General features: G+C 35.7%; 1 protein-coding gene across 2 annotated transcripts; it reads left to right on the forward strand.

Annotated features, from left to right (window-relative positions):
* The first annotated feature begins 3,699 nt into the window (after window positions 1-3,699).
* Window positions 3,700-11,441, forward strand: LOC113322930 (protein SMG7-like). 2 transcript variants are annotated; one of them, XM_026571118.1, is made up of 8 exons: window positions 3,700-3,857; window positions 4,701-4,843; window positions 5,804-6,409; window positions 6,585-6,707; window positions 7,624-7,856; window positions 7,965-9,916; window positions 10,121-10,253; window positions 10,821-11,441. In XM_026571118.1, the coding sequence occupies exons 2-6, from the start codon at window positions 4,772-4,774 to the stop codon at window positions 9,889-9,891; spliced, it is 2,961 nt and encodes a 986-aa protein (XP_026426903.1). In that variant the 5' UTR covers window positions 3,700-3,857; window positions 4,701-4,771; the 3' UTR covers window positions 9,892-9,916; window positions 10,121-10,253; window positions 10,821-11,441. The 2 variants fall into 2 exon arrangements, with proteins under 2 accessions (XP_026426903.1, XP_026426904.1); XM_026571119.1 differs by having other exon boundaries at window positions 10,124-10,253.
* The last annotated feature ends 7,876 nt before the right edge of the window (window positions 11,442-19,317 follow it).

Here is a 19,317-nt window from a genome sequence, read left to right on the forward strand (position 1 = left end):
AAGTTAATCTTGTGACCAATTTAAGAGACTTTTGGGTGGACTCTGATGCCACCAAGTACATATGTGGAAGCAGTGATACTTTACATATTATCAGAAGGTATGGGAAGGTGAAAAACCCAACATGGGTAACTCCTCCAATTAGAAGCATCAGGGAAGTGGGAAAATGGGATAAACTAAAAATTGGAATTACATGGTTTCATAATCGGACCACTGTGTATATTTTTTTATGTTAATCCAAGACAAACTTCTCACATGCTTACAATGAATGAAGTTATTCATGTTCCAAACATTTGCAAGAATTTTGTCTCTAGTTATGTTTTAGATGATAAAGGATTTGAAATTGTAACTGAATCTAAAAAGTTATTGTCACTAAGGATAATGAGAAGATGAGGGTCTTGAAAAGACGAAGGTACTCAGTACATCGCCAATTCTTTTGCAATATCAAACACACCCTATATAATATTTTGTATCTAAGAAAGATTAATGATTGCTTTAACAAGGTAATCTTGGAATAAATTAAATGGATCGATCCAAAATATTGCTAACGTATAGTCCAATTACTTAAACTATAATATAACAACCATGTTAAAGCATTACTCGGTTGAACCCACTGGAGTTGGTATGTTAAGTCAGCTGTTAAAACACATTCTTGATTTAGTTTACTAAAGTCAGCTTCGGATTAGATTAGCTTTAAGTAGTAGAACACATAATCAAAGATATCCTTGAAAGACTGACTATTGAAGGCTACACGAAGACTTCCATTGAGAACTTTGAAACGATAAGGGTATCGAGTACATCATAATCTTTTCGATACCAACGTATATACACAAACCTTGTGTAATTATACGAAAAACAATAATGACTAAAGAGTTACTTCAACAAGATGTAACTTGGTATGTAGTCTAAGTTTGTAATCGAGATAACTATGGGATCGTACCAGGTTGATTAACGTACAAGTGAAATTACTTAATTATAATGCGGAAAGTAGAGTAATGGAACAACATACTAGATTTTGTCAACGAGGAAAACTGCATGGCAGAAAAATCCTAGGACTTAGTCCAGTTTTGAATACTCTCAAAATTAAGCTGCTATACATACAACTTCGTACAGTTGAGACCAAGTATAAATTACTCCTAGTTACTCAGCTCCTTAAATATCCATGTGCATATAACCAATATGGTTTATGCACGTGAAACCCAAGATGGAGTCCGGTATCTTAAATTGTTTCACATGCCGTGAAGACTTCTGCTCGCAACTCTTTTGGATCCTCATCCGAAAAAAGCAAAGTATTACATCTCTTTTGAATTAACTACCCTACGACCCTGATGTCTTAGGTGATGATCTTGTAACCATACAAGCTCCGCTGTTTATAGTGTTATGACTAAGGCTTTGATTGGAAAACAAGAAAACCAGTTTTAAAAATTCTCAAAAATATTCGATTAATATCATTTCCGAAATTAAGATATTCTTGATATTCTTTGAATTATATAAACACGTAATGATGTGGTAAAATATTAGAATATATTTCAATGTCCTACTAGTAAGCCAATTAATATATAACTAATATTAGCTGATGCAAATCCACGTGCTTTGATGAAATAAAAAAACTAGTTATGTGCAATTTTCGAGTCCCCAAAGGGATTATTAGAGCTATTGATAATCTTCAAAAGGGACTTTGTCTGGAAAAAAAGGGACGACAACCACAAATTGCATGCCATAAATTGGGATTCCATTACTAAGCCAACCTGGATGGAGGGCTTGGGTTTAAGAGATATTGAGCTTTATAATCTAACTTTCCTCGTAAAAAATGGCTGAAGTATTTTTGTAAATTGTGATAGTTATCCAAGGTTTTATGGACAAATATATTAAAACTAAATCCATTTGGTCTTGTTCCTCTCCAAAGAAAGCTTTATGGTGTTAACGAAGTTTGCTTAAAGGAAGAGATATCATAAAGACTAGTCTTAAATGGGTTTTAGGGGATTGTACCAACATTAATATTTTGGATAATAATTGGGTTCTTATTGTGCCTCTTTGTAGTCTGGTCGATGACATACCTGCTAGTGTAAGGGGACTAAGAGTTTGTGATCTAATTAATAAGGATACATATAAGTGGAATTTATCTCATCGACCACTTGGTATCTGATCAGGTGAACCATCAAAATTGTGTTATTCTTATCCATCAGTTTTACCCAAAACAGAACAGACTAGTTTGGATTCAGGACAACAGTGGTTAGTCAACCGTCAAGAGTTTTTACAATCACCTATGTATGGAGAATTTTAGTCATTTGGCTGGTAACAAAAACTGGAAGAGGTTATGGAAACTATCTATTCCAACACATCTTAAACATTTTTTGTGGTTACTAAATCACAAGAAAACTTTGGTTCGAGCAACTTTATATGACAGTGGTTTACATATTTCTGATATTTGTCCCTTATGTATTAATGGACGAGAAACTATAGACCATCTTTTTAAAGATTGTAGCTGGACCAAGGTAGTATGGAGTGGATTCAGTACACTGGGGATTCACTCTTTTTACATAGCACTTTACTGTTGATTGGGTTATTGATAACTCTATCATGTTTACTTCCACCACCGGGGACTATACAAGGTGTATATTTTCTTTTATCTTGTGGGGTATATGGAATGGTAGAAATTTGCTTGTTTTCCAGCAAAAAGGTGTCATGCCTCAGACTGTCATTCATGATGCAACCAACAAGGCCACTGAATTCTACGCTGCAAAATTAAGTTTTGTTGGTCATTCTCAAAGAAGAGAAATGGTTAATGTAGGATGAGAATGCCCACCTCCAAACTATGTTAAACTCTGACGGCGCTTCCAACCATCTTAGTCTTGCAGGTATTGAAGAGATACTTCGAGATGAGTCGGGCAGGTTCATTGTTACCTATGCGCAACATATCTCCAAAAATGGCAACAACATGGCAGAACTTAGGAAAATTAATGAAGGACTTAGCTAGTTTGAACAAGGATCAAATAATAGTTGAAAATGACTCTTCATATATCCATATTTTGCGACATGTTATTTTTGTACACAAATATAGAGAAAGTAATGGTGCTGCCGATATTTTGTGTAAGAAAGCAGCAAGTGTACTTCTTAATACTGAACGGTTTCTGCTTACTGTTTTAGGATTAATCTTATGGGGGTGCTAGTCTAGCAGCTAGATTAGCGGTCAGGACTACCTCATAAGTCTTATGGGAGTGCTAATCTAGCAGCTAGATTAGCAGCCCACGTCAGCCCAGCGATGAACCATTCAACGCCCAACGATGAATCATTCAGCGCCGAATGGTTCAACAAGTTAAATCTCAACCGTCGTATCAAAAATAAATCTCTCAGCGCTGAACCATTCCGCGAAAAGGTGGTTTTTCAAGCGCTGAATCATTCAACGTAACTATCTAGCATGCTAGTTCACATGCTAGCAACTGGTAGGAGAGAGAACTAGTATTAACTTTTTTGCCACATTTTTTTTTTGAATTGCGACACTTAAGTACTAACCTAACACCTCCAATCTAGCCAGAGGATGCAAGGGAAAGGGCTTATCCCCGGTACACTCAGAGAGCCGGCACGTATTTGGGTATCTTAAAGACCTTTCCACCGCCTGGAGCCTAGAAGGCCCCGTTTATATCCTAAGACAACACAACGATAAGTCGTGCAACCAAAAACTAAACAAAAACAAACAAACGGCCCCTTCCCCCCTGAAAGTAATAATATAAACAAAAAACAGACTCATTCCTTCATTCTTTCGTTCGCCCCCTTCTTGATAGAAAGACGATCAAAAAGAAGGGTTTTCGTCTTCAAAAAATACGAGCGAACAAACGATCGACATAGATCTGATATTCAAGGTAAATTATCTCTCTTGTTCTTTTAATGATTGAAGGTTTTCTTTATACAATTTCATTAATCCATCTCCACAAACGCGTTTCTGTTCTTCCTAGTCTTCTGATTTTTGTCGGTGTTGGTGTATATGCTATCAAGGAAATAGACGGGACTTTTGTCATCGTTTAGATATTTCTCGGAGTTTCATAAATGTTTTTGGGGTTTTATCGATGATTTATAGCTATTTATACTGTTTATGTTATGTTATTTTGTTTTGTTCATTAGTTTCCGTCCCTATTTTGTTCCTTTTGAATTAGGTTAAAAATTCAATGGTTTGTTTATATCTTGAGGCAAGAAAACACCTAAAAGAACAATGATATTACCACGATTATAGTCGGTGTTTTCGAGTTATTACGAACATTAGCATGGAAAAATATCCCAAAATAAAGAAATTACTTTCTAGCTAAGAAAAACACGATAAAATTAAGTTGTGAAAGAATTGCCTGATCAGGATCAGAGTTTGTGCTTGGTACGTTAGCTAACTGATTTTGTATAGCCAGTACATGTTACGGTAATCTGCTTATTCTGATTGATTTGCCTTTTAAATTATCTTCATGATCTAGCACCAACACCTTTTGTTTTTCCAAAAAAAAAAAAAAAAGAAAAATCTAATACCAGCAAGATAATTTTTATTGGAAGTTCTTCGGTTATCTGAGTTTATGATTATACAATTCACTATAATATTATATAATTCTTGTTTATGTAGTTCACCTATATATCTAATGTCTTCCACTTTGTTTCTATCTTGTGCTGATATCATAGTCTTATGCGTTCTTGGATGATTACTGATTCCTGCATTTATGCTGCAGATTTGATCCCCTTGTCGTGTATTTAGACTGTCTACGTTGAAGCTAAACTGCTTGTCCTAGGTTTTTGATGGATGATGACTGTACCGATGGATAATACGTGTGCTTCCTCATCAAGGGAGCTTGTCCAAAATCTTTTCAGCAAGGTATCTCTTTTCCTCAGTTTCCTGTTTGGTGGATCTTTTTGTTTTCTTTGTAATATCGTGTATGTGTATTTATTTACTCGAAAAAGTCGCTGTCACTACATTTAAGTAAGGAACCGTTAAATCATGTTCTTCTCTGAAATGAAATTAGTTCAAACCCTGTGTTTATATAGTGCTAAACAATAATCGCATAATTTTGTTTTAGAATGTGCCTTCAACTACTTTAGCATTCATCTCGTTGGTGCATCCTGGTTCTATAGGAATTCATGCTTTGATATTTGAGCCAGAATATTAGTACTTCAAATTCTTTGTACGATTCCTTCCTGCTAATTCAAGGACATCTCTATTTTTCATCTCTTAGAGGTTGCTCTTCTTTTTTGTTTTTTAAATACTGGACACATACTATACTGTAGATAATCATATTCTAATATGTGAAACTTGCAATCATTGACATTCACTTGGTGTTAATCTTCAAAATTTGAAGTAAGCTGGTTTACGTTGCCGTTTGTGCTTTTATATTGGCTCTTCATTTCTACTGTTGAATTTGATTGGTATGACACCAAGGGGTAGTTTAGGAGAAGAACAATCTATGCTATCTGAAATGTCAAAACTGTCTTTGATTTGTTAAGTACTGGATTGTCAATCGTGCATGTGGCTTGCATGTATTATTTACACCTGATGGTTCATTGTTAATATGAGAACCCTAGTGAGATGCTCTGACCATGTTTTGTTAAAAGAACTGATTTGATGGGACAAGTTTTATGCCTAAACGTCCTAATCGTTCATGTGGCTTTTATGTATTCCTTACACTTGATGTGTTCGATGTCAAGATAAGAAGCCTGAGCATGTTTTAATAGGATATGGCTTCTCATAATCCATATATATTGATTTTGGAGATTGCCATTTTCCCATCTTCTCTAACTACAACATTTAATGAATGTTTGACGACTTCCCTTTTTACAGAATGCTGAGTTGGAGAACAAGCGCCGCAAGTCCGCTCAAGCGAGACTCCCTTCGGATCCTAGTGCATGGCAACAGATGCGTGAGAATTATGAAACTATAATCCTTGAAGACCATGCGTTCTCTGAAAAACATGAGATAGAATTTTTACTATGGCAGTTGCACTATCAACGAATCGAGGAGTTGAGGGTGCATTTAAATGCTGCTCTAGCATCTACAGGATCAACGGCATCTCCAGGTGGTAAAGGTGTCGCCCACCCTGATCGGATTAAGAAAGTACGTACCCATTTGAAAACGTTTCTTTCAGAAGCAACCGGATTCTATCATGACATAATATTGAAAATCCGAGCAATGTATGGACTACCCCTGGATCATTTCTCTGAGGACTCGGAAAATCATATTATTCTGGCAAAGAATGAGAAGAGATCTGCTGAGATGAAAAAAGAAATGCTTTCCTGCCACCGCTGTTTCATATACTTGGGGGACCTTGCGAGGTACAAAGGACTATATGGAGAGGGTGACTCCAAAACACGTGATTTTGGAGCCGCTTCAAGTTACTATTTACAAGCTGCTTCGCTCTGGCCTTCAAGTGGCAACCCACACCATCAGGTTTTCTTTCTTCTTCTCGTTTATATTTTGGTCGTATATCTCGTTTATTTCATTTGCTTGCGATGCTATGCTATGCTGCAAGTTTGAATTATTTTTGTTTTCATACACACTACTGGTTTATATTTATTTTTTTAAACCCCAATATCAGAGAGGACTAATATCTCCCATTTTACAGCTTGCGATATTGGCTTCCTATGTTGGAGACGATTTTCTGTCTATTTATCGGTACTTTAGGAGTTTGGCGGTAAACAGCCCATTTTCAACAGCAAGGGATAACCTTATAATCGCATTTGAAAAGGTACTGCTCTACACATTTGCTGGCCTATAGCTTGTGTCACTATTTAGTTTTCAGTGGGATTTTTATTAATGACCGCGGAAGTCATCCTACAAATCATGTTTCAATGTTGAAAAATGGAAACTTTAATCTGCAATTTCTTAATCCTTAATGAATACAGCATTCAATTCTCAGTCCAGGTGTACGCATTAATGTATTTATGAAACCAGAATACATCACATCACATCTTCAGTCTCTCGTCTGTGGGCTCCTTACTAGGTCCATTATAGAGGAACACATTAAGTTGGCAGTCATTCCTTGCTGGCTTCAAAGTAACACTTGCCTGCTTTGTTAGAGTTGATGAATTAGTCTATCAATTCTTAGAGAACAGGTCAAAAGTCAAGTTTAAACCTCTTGACACCTTACTGTGCTTAAAGCTTCAATGCAACAGTCACATTGTGGGTTTTGATTAATGGAATATCAAGTCTACCAAAACTGGTTGGAAATTTGAAAGGCACTGTGACTGGTAGAACTTCACTATCGTAGCCTACGGATGGGTGTTTCAGACTGAATTATTTGGAACAGACTCTTAGGGAAAGCTTAAAAAACACCGTGCATTTCATGGGCTTTTTTAACCCTTCTGTTATTCCAACTAAAAGTGACTAGGACGAAAGAAGATAACCTTTTGTTAACTTGTAATCAGGTTGAAAATTATAGAACAAGGTGAATTTTTGAGATGATTATCTTTTTAGGCTTTAATATACCTTGCCCACATACATTATCTTGTATTCGAAAAACTGACTTTCTGTTTATATTAGTAACTTTGACATATTTGTGCAACGATATGTTCATTTCTGTGCTGATTGTATGATTAAGACAAGAATACAAATAAACTTGGTTAATGAGAATGAATGGTGTTTATTTGGCCTTTCACCTGCAGAATCGTCAGAGTTACTTGCAGCTGCCTGGGGATGCCAAAGCCTCATCGGTGAGGAACATACCTGTTAGGAAGACAAGAAAAGGAAGAGGGAAAGCAGAGACAGTGATGCAGCTTGAAGATAGTAAAGTTGATCCCCATTCCATGAAGGAAAGAAGATGCAGCACTGCAGAGACGTTCAAAAACTTCTGTGTTCGATTTGTACGGTTAAATGGCATTCTTTTCACTCGAACAAGGTATTGTTTCATTTGCAGAGAAAGAAATTCATTACTTCATCTCTTTTTTACTCATTCACTTCATCTTGTTTGATGTACTTATACATTTTACTATCTGATTCTGTCCAGCCTGGAAACATTTGAGGAGGTCTTCTCTATGGTTGGCAGCGATCTCCATGTTCTTCTTTCATCAGGGCCAAAAGATGAGCTGAATTTTGGGTCAGATGCTGCTGGCAATGAAATTTTCATTGTTAGACTTGTTGTGGTTCTCATATTCACAGTTCATAATGTGAAGAGAGAGAGTGATGGACAGTCATATGCTGAGATTTTACAGCGTTCGGTTCTTCTCCAGAATGCATTTACTGCTGCCTTTGATTTTGTCGCACACATACTCCAGAGATGTACACAGTTGACTGATCCTTGTACGAGCTATCTTTTACCTGGTATTCTGGTTTTTGTTGAATGGCTAGCATGTAACCTGGATATTGCTGTTGGTAGTGATTTGGAGGAGAAGCAAGCTTCAGCCAGATCGTTATTTTGGAGCCACTGTATAGCTTTCATGAACAAGCTAATCTCTAGTGGGTCAATCTCTACGGATGAGGATGGAGATGAGAGCTTTTTTTTCAATATGAGCACGTATAATGAAGGAGAAACTGGGAACAGGCTTGCTTTGTGGGAGGATTTTGAGCTGAGAGGATTCTTACCTCTTCTTCCAGCTCAACTTATTCTTGATTTCTCGAAGAAGATCTCTGCTGGTTGTGATGGTGCCAAGGAGAAGAGAGCTCGTGTTCAGCGGGTTCTTGCCGCCGGAAGAGTTCTTCTGAATATAGTCAAGATTGACCAAGAAGGAGTATATTTTGATCAGAAGTCGAAAAAATTTCTTATCGGTGTTGAACCTCAAATATCTGAAGATTTCATGTGCACTGATTTGACTGACATGACTGAATATAACTGTACGAGGCAAGAAGATCTAGTGGAGAAAATAGTGAAACAACCAATTGGGCAAGCTTATTCAGAAGGTGAAGATGATGATGATGATGATGATGATGATGATGATGAAGTGATTGTTTTCAAGCCAGCTATTGTTGAGAAACTTGTCGATGTGGTATCTCCAAAGTTAATCTCCAATCAGGTACTTCGGCCCAGTGAGAATGGTGTAAGCACTGAATGGCCAGATTCTGCAGTACCCTTTTCTGCTCCTCCGAGTAATGTCCACCTACAGAGTTCTTTGGACGTCAGTAACCAAACACTTTCTTCTTTCGCTAAAACTGTTGCTCCCCAGCATCTCCCACCGACCTGTTTGGGCGCTGTAATTTGGCCTGTGGAACATCACAGTTGTCTTTCCAATGGAATGAATAATTTGAGAATTGCTGGCAGTGGGGTGGTAGCGAAAGAAGATGTACAACAAGGATTTACTTCTTTTTACGGTCAGTTTGCGGGCGATATTCCCCAATCTGTCAAGCTTGCGATTGGCAGCCCTTGTAATGGTGACTCTGAAGCTGTTGAAGCTGTTATTCCATCTAAATATGATTCAATAGTGTCTTCAGAAGAAATTACTGCAAATGTGTCGGTGAACTCATCACTTCTCGTTCCTGTCGGTTCAAAAAAGAATCCAGTGAGTCGACCTGTTAGACATCTTGGTCCGCCACCTGGATTCAGTCCGGTTCGTCCCAAGTCTACAACAGACAATATGAAGGTAGGGTCTGAGCTGAAGAATGAAATTTCCCCACCTGATGATTACACCTGGCTTGATGGTTATCAACTACCTTCCTCAATCAAAGGCACTCTACCCAACTCGACCAATAACATGGGGAATTTGTTCCCCAGTGTTATCAGTGCCAGCAATGGCTTGGGTAATGCAGTTAGCTATCCTTTTCCTGGGAAACTGGATCCAACTATGCTGGTCCAAACTGAAAATTGGAATGCCAAGCAGGATTACTACCTGCAAGGACTGTACCAAGAGCAGCATCAGCAGATCCAGCAAGCAAGTCATCTGTATGCTCCTCAGCAGAATCACCAAGGACAGTCCATGTGGTCAGGCAATTTCTTTGTGTGAAGTACGTAGGAACAGATGTTTGATGGTAAGCTTATTTTTTCTCCTGCTTTTTAATTCTAACATTGACCTGTAGAAGCATCCAATAATATCTTTAGTCAACAACATTGTACCTCGTTATTTCATATAATTTGTTTCTATGATTTCAGATCATCTGGATTGTAGTTTCCTGATTTGGGTTTATATATACCTCTCACTATGGTCACTGATGTTATTTTTCTTTCCATTGAAGAAGTGAAGAGCCTCTGTTGGTGACCAGAACCACAGCCTGGTGCCTACTGAGTTCACTCTGCGTTCAATGTCATTACATTTCAGATCCCAGCATTGGATGACCATGAAGCAGTGATGCACCTCCCGAGAAGCAGGTAATATTTTAGCTTTTTACTGAGATGCTATCAAAAGCCCTCCTGTGCTCATGAATTTATTATTTTAATATTTTTATGTTCACTCGTCTATGAACTTAGAGTTTTATCAAGGAACATGTCGGGCAGAAAATGTAGAAGGTACTCTGAATCTGAATCTTTTATCTCCACACCTCGTCATACTCCTTCGTTCAGGAGATTTATCTAGGATCTAAGTACCTACAGAACTTTAATTTTCAAGCAATACAGTAGAACATATCTGGTAATCATGACAATTGGATCGGAGGTTCTCGAGATGCTGGATAGTGAAATGCAATATGCTGAGCTCTTATGACTCCTTGCATTCAAATGTTATGGAGAGAAAGATTACAATCTTTTGTTCCTTGATTTACAGGAGTTTTAAAAATAAATAAATAATGTGTAGTTTGAGCATCCCACAATTATCCGATTCTCTTGAACTCTTTCAAATTTATAGGCTATTCCGGTGGAGAAGGTAGCATCTATTGTTTTGTTTCAGTATTTCTACTTACAGTGGTGTGATTTATCTCCCAAATTATTGTTTTTTTGCAGCATTTGTAGACCTTTTCCAGACGGAATCAAAAATTATGTATGGGTGGGGGAGTTCTACAAGGGTAACACCTTTATTTGGTTGTACAATCGAAGGTCTTAAGGTGATGTGATATTGAGAGTGGTCGCTTTCTAGGGCCATTCGTCGAGAACTTGAGCAAAGGCAACTAGCTATTTTACCAAGTCTGGTTAATAGTCACTTATCTGTTTGAAAGAAGTTCTATTAGTCATTTTCTGTCTTTGGCCGCCGTTATTATCAATAATAGGAAGATATGTTTGTGCACTCGTCTGAAGTTTTCAGAGCGTGTCTGGAGTCAAGGGCGGTTGCTTGATTGTGTTTGAGTATAATGCGTTACTCACATTTCAAATGACATGGTAAAACAATTATGAAGTTTGTAGAGTGTGCTCCAGTTTGTTGCTTTTGTTGGAATAAGGATACCCTTGGTATGGTTACGGGTTACACAAGTGAACTTGAAACTGGTTTGTGCTTGTTTTATAATTTTTGGTTATGTTGACAAAGTTATTATAACACTAACACGTGGAATTTCAATACAGTGTTTGATTTTGTTAATGTCATGTTTGATACATGCTATTATAACGTTTAAGTGAAGACCGTCAAGATGATATCTGATTTTGCTGGTAACTGCTTGTTTGATACATCTACTTTGTTGTTTCCTGATAGACTGGTAGTCCAACAGGCAACTACGCCATATGATTATATGCTTCTGACATGTTTGCTGGTTTCTGCGTCCCATAGTCGGCTCTTTTGGAGTCTACTGCTACTAGGATGTGCAGGTCTGACGCAATGTTCATCTAAAATTCAGTCGTATTAAAGGGCATATTAACACCCGAACCCCAAAGTCCCAAACCCAGTACTCTCATTAATTAACACCTTATAATAGAGATGAATTCTTGTTTTTCTTTTGGTTGGGAAAGTTCTTAGGACCATTGATTTTAGCGTTATGGTTAGCCAGCCGGATTTATTCTGAATCCCAAACGTGGTCTTTCCCATTGCTTTTAAGGTGTAAACTGATAAATATGTAGCCCAATAATGATTTGCCAAGTCCCTCTATTGATAAGGTTTCATGTTACTACCACACGATTCAATGAAAACTAGAGACTTGCTATCTTTATCTTATTATTATTATTATTATTATTATTATTATTATTATAAGGATGATTTGAGGATGAAGAGGGTCAAGTGGTAGGGAGAGGACGAGGAGCAGATAGATTATTAATGTAAAATAACTCCAAATACCCACCAAAGGTCCAAAGACTCGAACCAAAAAGCTAAGAAAGAGACCCGCTGTATGTTCTCTTTGGCCTTTTACAAGTCAGAAAAGTCGGGTTTTAAGCTACTGCGATTGCGCATAATCTGTTATGATGATTTATTACCACTCTTTTACACACTGTATACGTAGTGGGCGCAAGCATGGATTATGAGGTAACTGGTAGCCAGTAGCATGCTTGGTTCATGGATACATACATAACAAGTCTATATTTATACCCTACAGTATGTCAATCTTAAGTTGTCTCTTAAACCAAACAAATATATCATTTGCGGACATCCAAACCCCAACACCACTCCTCCTTATGTCATCCTACATGAGTTTCATTGGCATTGGCGTGTATGGACCACTGTCTATTGTATTTTTATAAATAAATAGAAAAATAAAATGTTGTAATTATGCTATCAATTTGGTAGTCTAATGTCCATTGGCATTGGTTTCAAAAGACGAAATCTTCATTGTCATTAACACCATTGCACCAACCTCTCCCACTTACTCCAATTATAGAAATTAAATCACTAGTTAACTAAAGAAGATTCTCATCTGAACCAGACTAGCTACAACTGGAGGAATATCTCAAAATACAATAAATGTGAAATGAAGCTAAGGCTAGTAGTGCCCAGTGATGTGACAGAAACGTAACCATAATTCACACATTCGTGTCGCCACATCTTTCAAGTTTTATGTCAATCTCCTCCTCTTTCTTGGGGAATATGGCGCACACATTTCCTTCTTACTATGGAGATGATACCATTAAACCGTCTTTGTACGCTGTTATAAATTTATATAATTTGAATGCATACAGAAATATATATGCTTTTGTCTACTGATGAAAATGGCTCAGGGCCTACAAACCAGAAGGTATGATTGGATTTCATACGTCTCACGAGGATAGTACTTCAAACCTAGTTACTCAGGACTCAGATTGGAGAAGTGTTTAATTTGGTGATGATGATTAATTAAACAACCTACCAAGGCCAGGGCAGCAACTTATTTGTTCTTTATAACACGGAAAAATCCACTGCTCATAGGTCATAAGACATAACCCCCCTACTGTGTGGCATTACTAACCACCAGACCAGATTTTAAACAAGTATTCTTAGGGTGCCTTTACAAGATCCGGAAGGGCATATACACTTTGTGATTTTTGTCATGTACTAAAATATCATTGTAGCTGCACCAAAGCATCATCAATTAGATTTTAGCTCGTCATGTCCAGTCTTACTCTTTTCTTAACGAAGATTTGAATAAGTAAAATATAGAATGATGTTTTTCTCAATATAAATACGATCTGTGTCTCAATACAAACAGTGAGTGATACTACCAAACACATTTATTTATGCAGTCAAAGCGAATGATGTGGAGAAATTGTAATGAATAATCAATATTTCTTTGGATCGATTATCAAGATTCTATGAATAATCATCTGAGGACTCAAGGTAAAACCTAGCAAATAATGAATCGACTAGCAAACCAATGAGACTAATCGGTCTTGAAGATATAGTACATTACTGCTACCAAATGATTGTTAATTTTTTGACTAGGAAAGTGTACCCGACTACCATTGAAAATTAGCCTCCCTAAATTGGGGCCTATAAGGATTCATTTGGGCCTATCACTACGTGACAAAAAAGAGACATTTGAAATAAAATGAAAAGTCCCTTGACCAACTATTTTTTTAATGGTTAATTTACCCTGGGTAATTAGTGTTAATTCAGGTGATAAGTGGTAGTATATCGTGTTAGATGTGAAATTAATTTGTGTTAATGAATCATCTGAACATGATTTTCTTTGAAGAACACCAACTCAGAATCGATATATGTTGTCATTGGTATCAACCGATTGTAACCTCAAAAACATACATAGATTTTCTGAAACTTGCTTCTACCCAGAATCGGTTTATATGGATATGAGAATCAACCGATTATCTAGAATCGGTTTATATGGGCATGAACATAAACCGATTATGGGTAAAAAATTTCTTTTTTATTTGTGAAACATCAAACAAAATTAAAATTCATTTTATACCCGAGTTAAGAATGAGTATGACTTCATACTCAGTTTCAAATCGTTTAAGAAGTTGTACTCGTTTTCAATTCGAGTATAAAGTTATACTCGTTTTCAAATTGGGTAAAAGCATATGGAACTATTTTCATTTTCATTTTTAACCGAAATGAAATCGAGTATGAGTTCATACTCATTTTATGATCGAGTATTAACTAATTTTTTTTTTGGTTAACCAGAATTGGTTTACACGATACATATATGAAAGCCGATTCCTAACATTGCATAACAGGAATCGGTTTTTATATATGTATCGTGTAAACCGATTCTAATAACAAAAAAAACACAGGAAAACAATTATCTCTTCCATACCAAAATCGGGTTATGTGGGCATCCACGTAAACCGATTCTGGTTCAATTTCCTCCGACCAGAATGCCATCCAGGACAATCGGTCTTTATGGGCATAAACAACAACCGTTTCTAAATGAAATCGGTTTACAAGTGCATTGACATAGACCAATTGTTATAAACCCAAAAAACATTGATTTAAAAAAATTGGATTGTTTGAGTGATTACATGTTATTGAAACCTACTTTGGGTGATTGGGTTAATAGAAAAGTACCTGATTCGAGCTAAAACGAAAAATTACCTATTATAGTGAATTTGCTGATTATCAACAATGTTTTCGTTTGATTTTGAATTCTTAATTTTGATGGAAATGGAAGTGATTTTGATTTGATTTAGTTTTTTTTTATTAGGATTTAATGAGGATAAATTGGTAGTATTAAAATTTCATAGAAGGTAAAATGATAGTTTCAGCAAACTTAGACACCCCTTATCATTCTCTATGGAGCGGATGCAAAACTCCATAGGCCCCAATTAATCACCATAGGCCCAATTTAGCCTGGAAAATTAGGTGGTGCATTATAAAGTAAATCAGCAATAAATAAACTAGATGACCGTGTGCCGTGGGGGTATTAGGAATAATAGTCAACTGTAAAGTCTTAGTCAGTAGTAGTCTTATTAGTCTTGGTCAGTATTAGTGTCCCATATTATTTTTGGTATTTGTGTTGAGTATTAATACTGTGTGAAATCCTTTTGTCTGTATCTTGAACAATTATTGTAATAATAAGAAAACTTCTCTTCTCTGTTTTGTTGCTATGATATTTCACATGGTATTAGATAGGTTCTGATCCAAACCTAAAAAGATTTCACACATCTTTTAAAATTAAGAATAACAACCTTTTTCAATACCTTTTTCTGATTGATTCTCAGTCAATTTCACCAAATCTTATCAACAAATTTTTCATCATCCTTATTCAAGACTAAACCTAATCTTGAATTTACTTCGATCTATTTGTGAATTTGTGTTATGCTAGTCTACACCAGGCGTAATAAAGATACTTTTAACAACAACAACACCAACAATCACACAGATATGGCTTCCGTTGTAGAAAATTCCGATTCTGGTAACTCTGTGAATTTTACTTTACCTTTCACAAATATTTCAAATTTTGTTTCACTCAAATTAGATTCTTCGAACTTTCTTTTATGGCGTGATCAATTTGAGTCAGTATTAATTACTACTGATATTTATGGTCATGTTAATGGTGATTTACAAGAACCTGAGGAGAAGATTTTGATTAATGGGATTCTTAGTTTAAATTCAAAGTGGGTTCAGTGGAGAAGAATGAATGGTTTTGTTATAAGTTGTTTAAAAGCTACTTTTACAACATTTATTTCTGGTGATGTCTTAGGATTAACTATTGCTAGAGACATCTGGGAATTTCTTGAAAGTACATTAAAAAAACAATATATGGCTCGTAAAAATATGATAAGACAACAATAGTACGGTATTAGAAAAGGAAATTTGACCGTTTCTGTGTATTTACAAAAGATCAAGGGTATTGCAGATTCTCTTGCTGCTATTGGTGAAAAAGTGAGCATCCCAGACTTGTTAATGCATGTGTTGAATGGCTAAGACAGGGAGTATGATAATTTTTTGATATCTGCTCAGAATAGAGAAACCCCTTATACTTTTGATGAGTTAAAGGCAAGATTAATCACACATGAGCAATGGCTTCTTGATCAAGCACATGGCAGTATTGTTTTTTTTTTATGCTCAACATCAAACTGCTTTCTATGGTAGAGGTGGTGCTAGTTCCAGCAACTATAATTCTCATATTGGTAATAAGAAGAAGAATGGTACTTCATATATTAATAATAAATCTAATGGAAATAGGAATGCTAGTGTTGGTACTGATGATACTAGAACTGGTGTTGGTAATGGTGCTCCAGTACATAATGGTGATGCGAGAAGAGGTCGATGGGTCTTTTCTCAAGTTGAGTGTCAAATATGCAGGAAGAAGGGTTATTATGCAAGCATATGCCATTTTAGATATCATCCTCCTCCTACTTCTGGTTTTTTGGGTGTCACTGAATCTCATTCTCAAGGCAACGATAATATACATACTAATTCTTCGCAGGAGTTTACTGGTCTACATATGAATACTCTCCCAGTTAATAATGATCCTTCTTCATCTACTCAATGGCTTTTAGATTCAGGTTCCTCTGCACATATGACTAATTCTTCTCTACTTCAACATACTTCTTCTTATAAAGGCAAGGGTGGAGTTGTTACTAGCAATGATAAGTATTTACCTATAGCTCTCTCTGGTGATTCTACTTTGAATGTTTCTGATACTAGTTTTAAGTTGCAAAATATTTTACATGTGCCAGACATGAAACATAATTTGCTATCTGTAGGACAGGTTACAACCAGACAATCATTGTTATTTTATGCTACATCCAAGGGTTTATGAAATTAGAGTTTTGACTAATGATATGATTTTGGCTAAGGGTAGAATAGTAAACAATCTTTATCCTATTTTTTCTTCTCATTTTCATCATGCCTTTTCTTCTTTACATGCTTCTTCTTAGTAATGGCATAGTAGACTAGGTCATACCTCATCTAAAATCATTCATCAACTTCGTTCTACTAAACACATTGTTCTAGATTCTTCTAAATCTTCTAAAGTTTGTCATCCATGTCAGCTTGTTAAAAGTAAAAGATTGCCTTTTTCCACTTCTTTATCTCATGCATATATTCCTTTGTCTTTGATTCATTGTAATGAATGGGGACCTTCCCCTGTATCTTCTTTCCAAGGATATAGTTATTATATTCTTTTTATAGATGACTTTAGTAGATTTCATTGGATTTATCCAATGGAGTTGAAGTCTAATGTTTTAAAATGCTTTATTCATTTCAAAAATTTAATTGAAAATTTATTTTCTACCAAAATTCAATATTTTCAAACTGATAGGTCCAGTGAACTTATTAAAGGTCCTTTAGGCACTTATCTTGCTACTCATGGTATTAGTCTTAGAGTATCTTGTCCCAAAACCGCAGAACAAAATGGCCCTGCTGAGAGAAAACACATGCACATTACAGAAATGGGTAATACTATTATTTTTAATGCATCTTGTCTAAAACATTTCTGGTTTAATGCTTTCTTAACTGTCACTTATCTAATTAATAAAACTCCAACTCCTGTTCTTTAACATCAATCTCCTTTTGAGGTTCTTTACAAAACTATAACTGATTATGCTTTTCTATGAGTTTTTGGAAATGTATGCTATCCATTTTTAGGTCAATCTAGACAAGATAAACTTTTTCTCCTAAATCTGTCAGATGTGTTCTTGGTTATAGCTCTTTGCATAAGGGTTATAAGTGTTATCATCCAGTTCTTAGGAAACTTCATATTTCTAGGAATGTTATATTTTCAGAAAATGAATTTTATTATTCTAATAATTCTTTGTCATCTTATTCTCTCACTACTTCATCTCTTGTCATAACTGAATTGCCTACTGATGAAAATTCTTTTGGTACTTCAACCACTATTACTACAAGATCTATGAAAGACATTTCAAAACCAAAACTTTATCATGATCATGTTATGCATATTTCTATCAAGCATCCAATTCTTTGTGATTTTACTTCTTTGTTGGATATTCCTCCTGAGCCAAAAACATTTAGATTAACAATAATCCTAAGTGGAAAGTTTCAATGAAAGAAGAACATCAAGCTTTGAAAGACAATGACACTTGGGATCTTGTTAAACCTGAGCCACATATTAATATTCTAGGTTGCAAATGGGTGTATAGGATTAAATGGAAAACAGATGGTATTATTGATAGATTTAAGTCAAGATTAGTGGCCTTAGGATATAATCAACAAGATGGAGTTGATTACACTGAGACTTTCAGTCCTGTGGTCAAGTTTACAACAATAAGAGTAGTTTTGGTGTTGGCTGTTACACATAATTGGAGTATCAAACAATTGGATGTGTGAAATGCTTTTTTACATAGTTTTTTGAATGAAGATTTATATATGACCCAACCACAGGTTTTCATTGATCTTTCATCCAGATTATGTGTGTAAATTGAATAAGAGTTTCTATGGCTTGAAACAGGCACCAAGAGCCTGGTTTGATAGATTTAGCAATTTCTTAGTCAAGTTTGGGTTTGTCAGGTCCATTTTTGACTATTCAATGTTTATATATACTTCAAAGTATTCTGTGATGATTATGCTACTTTATGTAGATGATATCATTTTAACTGGCAATGATGATACTCTTATGCATAAATTAGTTACATCTTTAAGTATTGAATTTGCAATGAAGCAAATAGTTAATCCGAATTATTTTTTGGGGATTTAAGTAACAAGAACAGTGGAGTCTATGGTCTTAACACAGAAAAAGTATGTTTTAGAGTTGCTTACTAAGACAGATATGTTAGAATGTAAATCTGCTAATACTCCAGTTGTGAAGGAATCTAGAGATTCCATACATGATGGAGTTTTACTTGAAAATGATGCTGAATATAGGACTTTAGTTGGGAGTTTATAATACTTAACTATGACAAGACCTGATATTGCATTTGAGGTGAATTATGTTTCCCAGTTTATGCATGCTCCAACAAATGTGCATTTTTTGCTGGTCAAAAGCATTTTCAGATATTTGAAAGGTACTATTGGATTAAGATTTACTTTGAGAAAATGTGATATTTCTTTAATCACAACTTTTACTGATTTTGATTGGGCCGGTTTCACTGATACAAGAAGATCTACATCAGGCTTATGCAGTTTTTATGGGCAATTCTTTAATTTCCTGATCTAATAAGAAAAAACCCAATGTGTCGAGATCAT

This window comes from Papaver somniferum, chromosome 11, assembly GCF_003573695.1.
Source record: "Papaver somniferum cultivar HN1 chromosome 11, ASM357369v1, whole genome shotgun sequence".
Classification (NCBI taxonomy): Eukaryota; Viridiplantae; Streptophyta; class Magnoliopsida; order Ranunculales; family Papaveraceae; genus Papaver; species Papaver somniferum.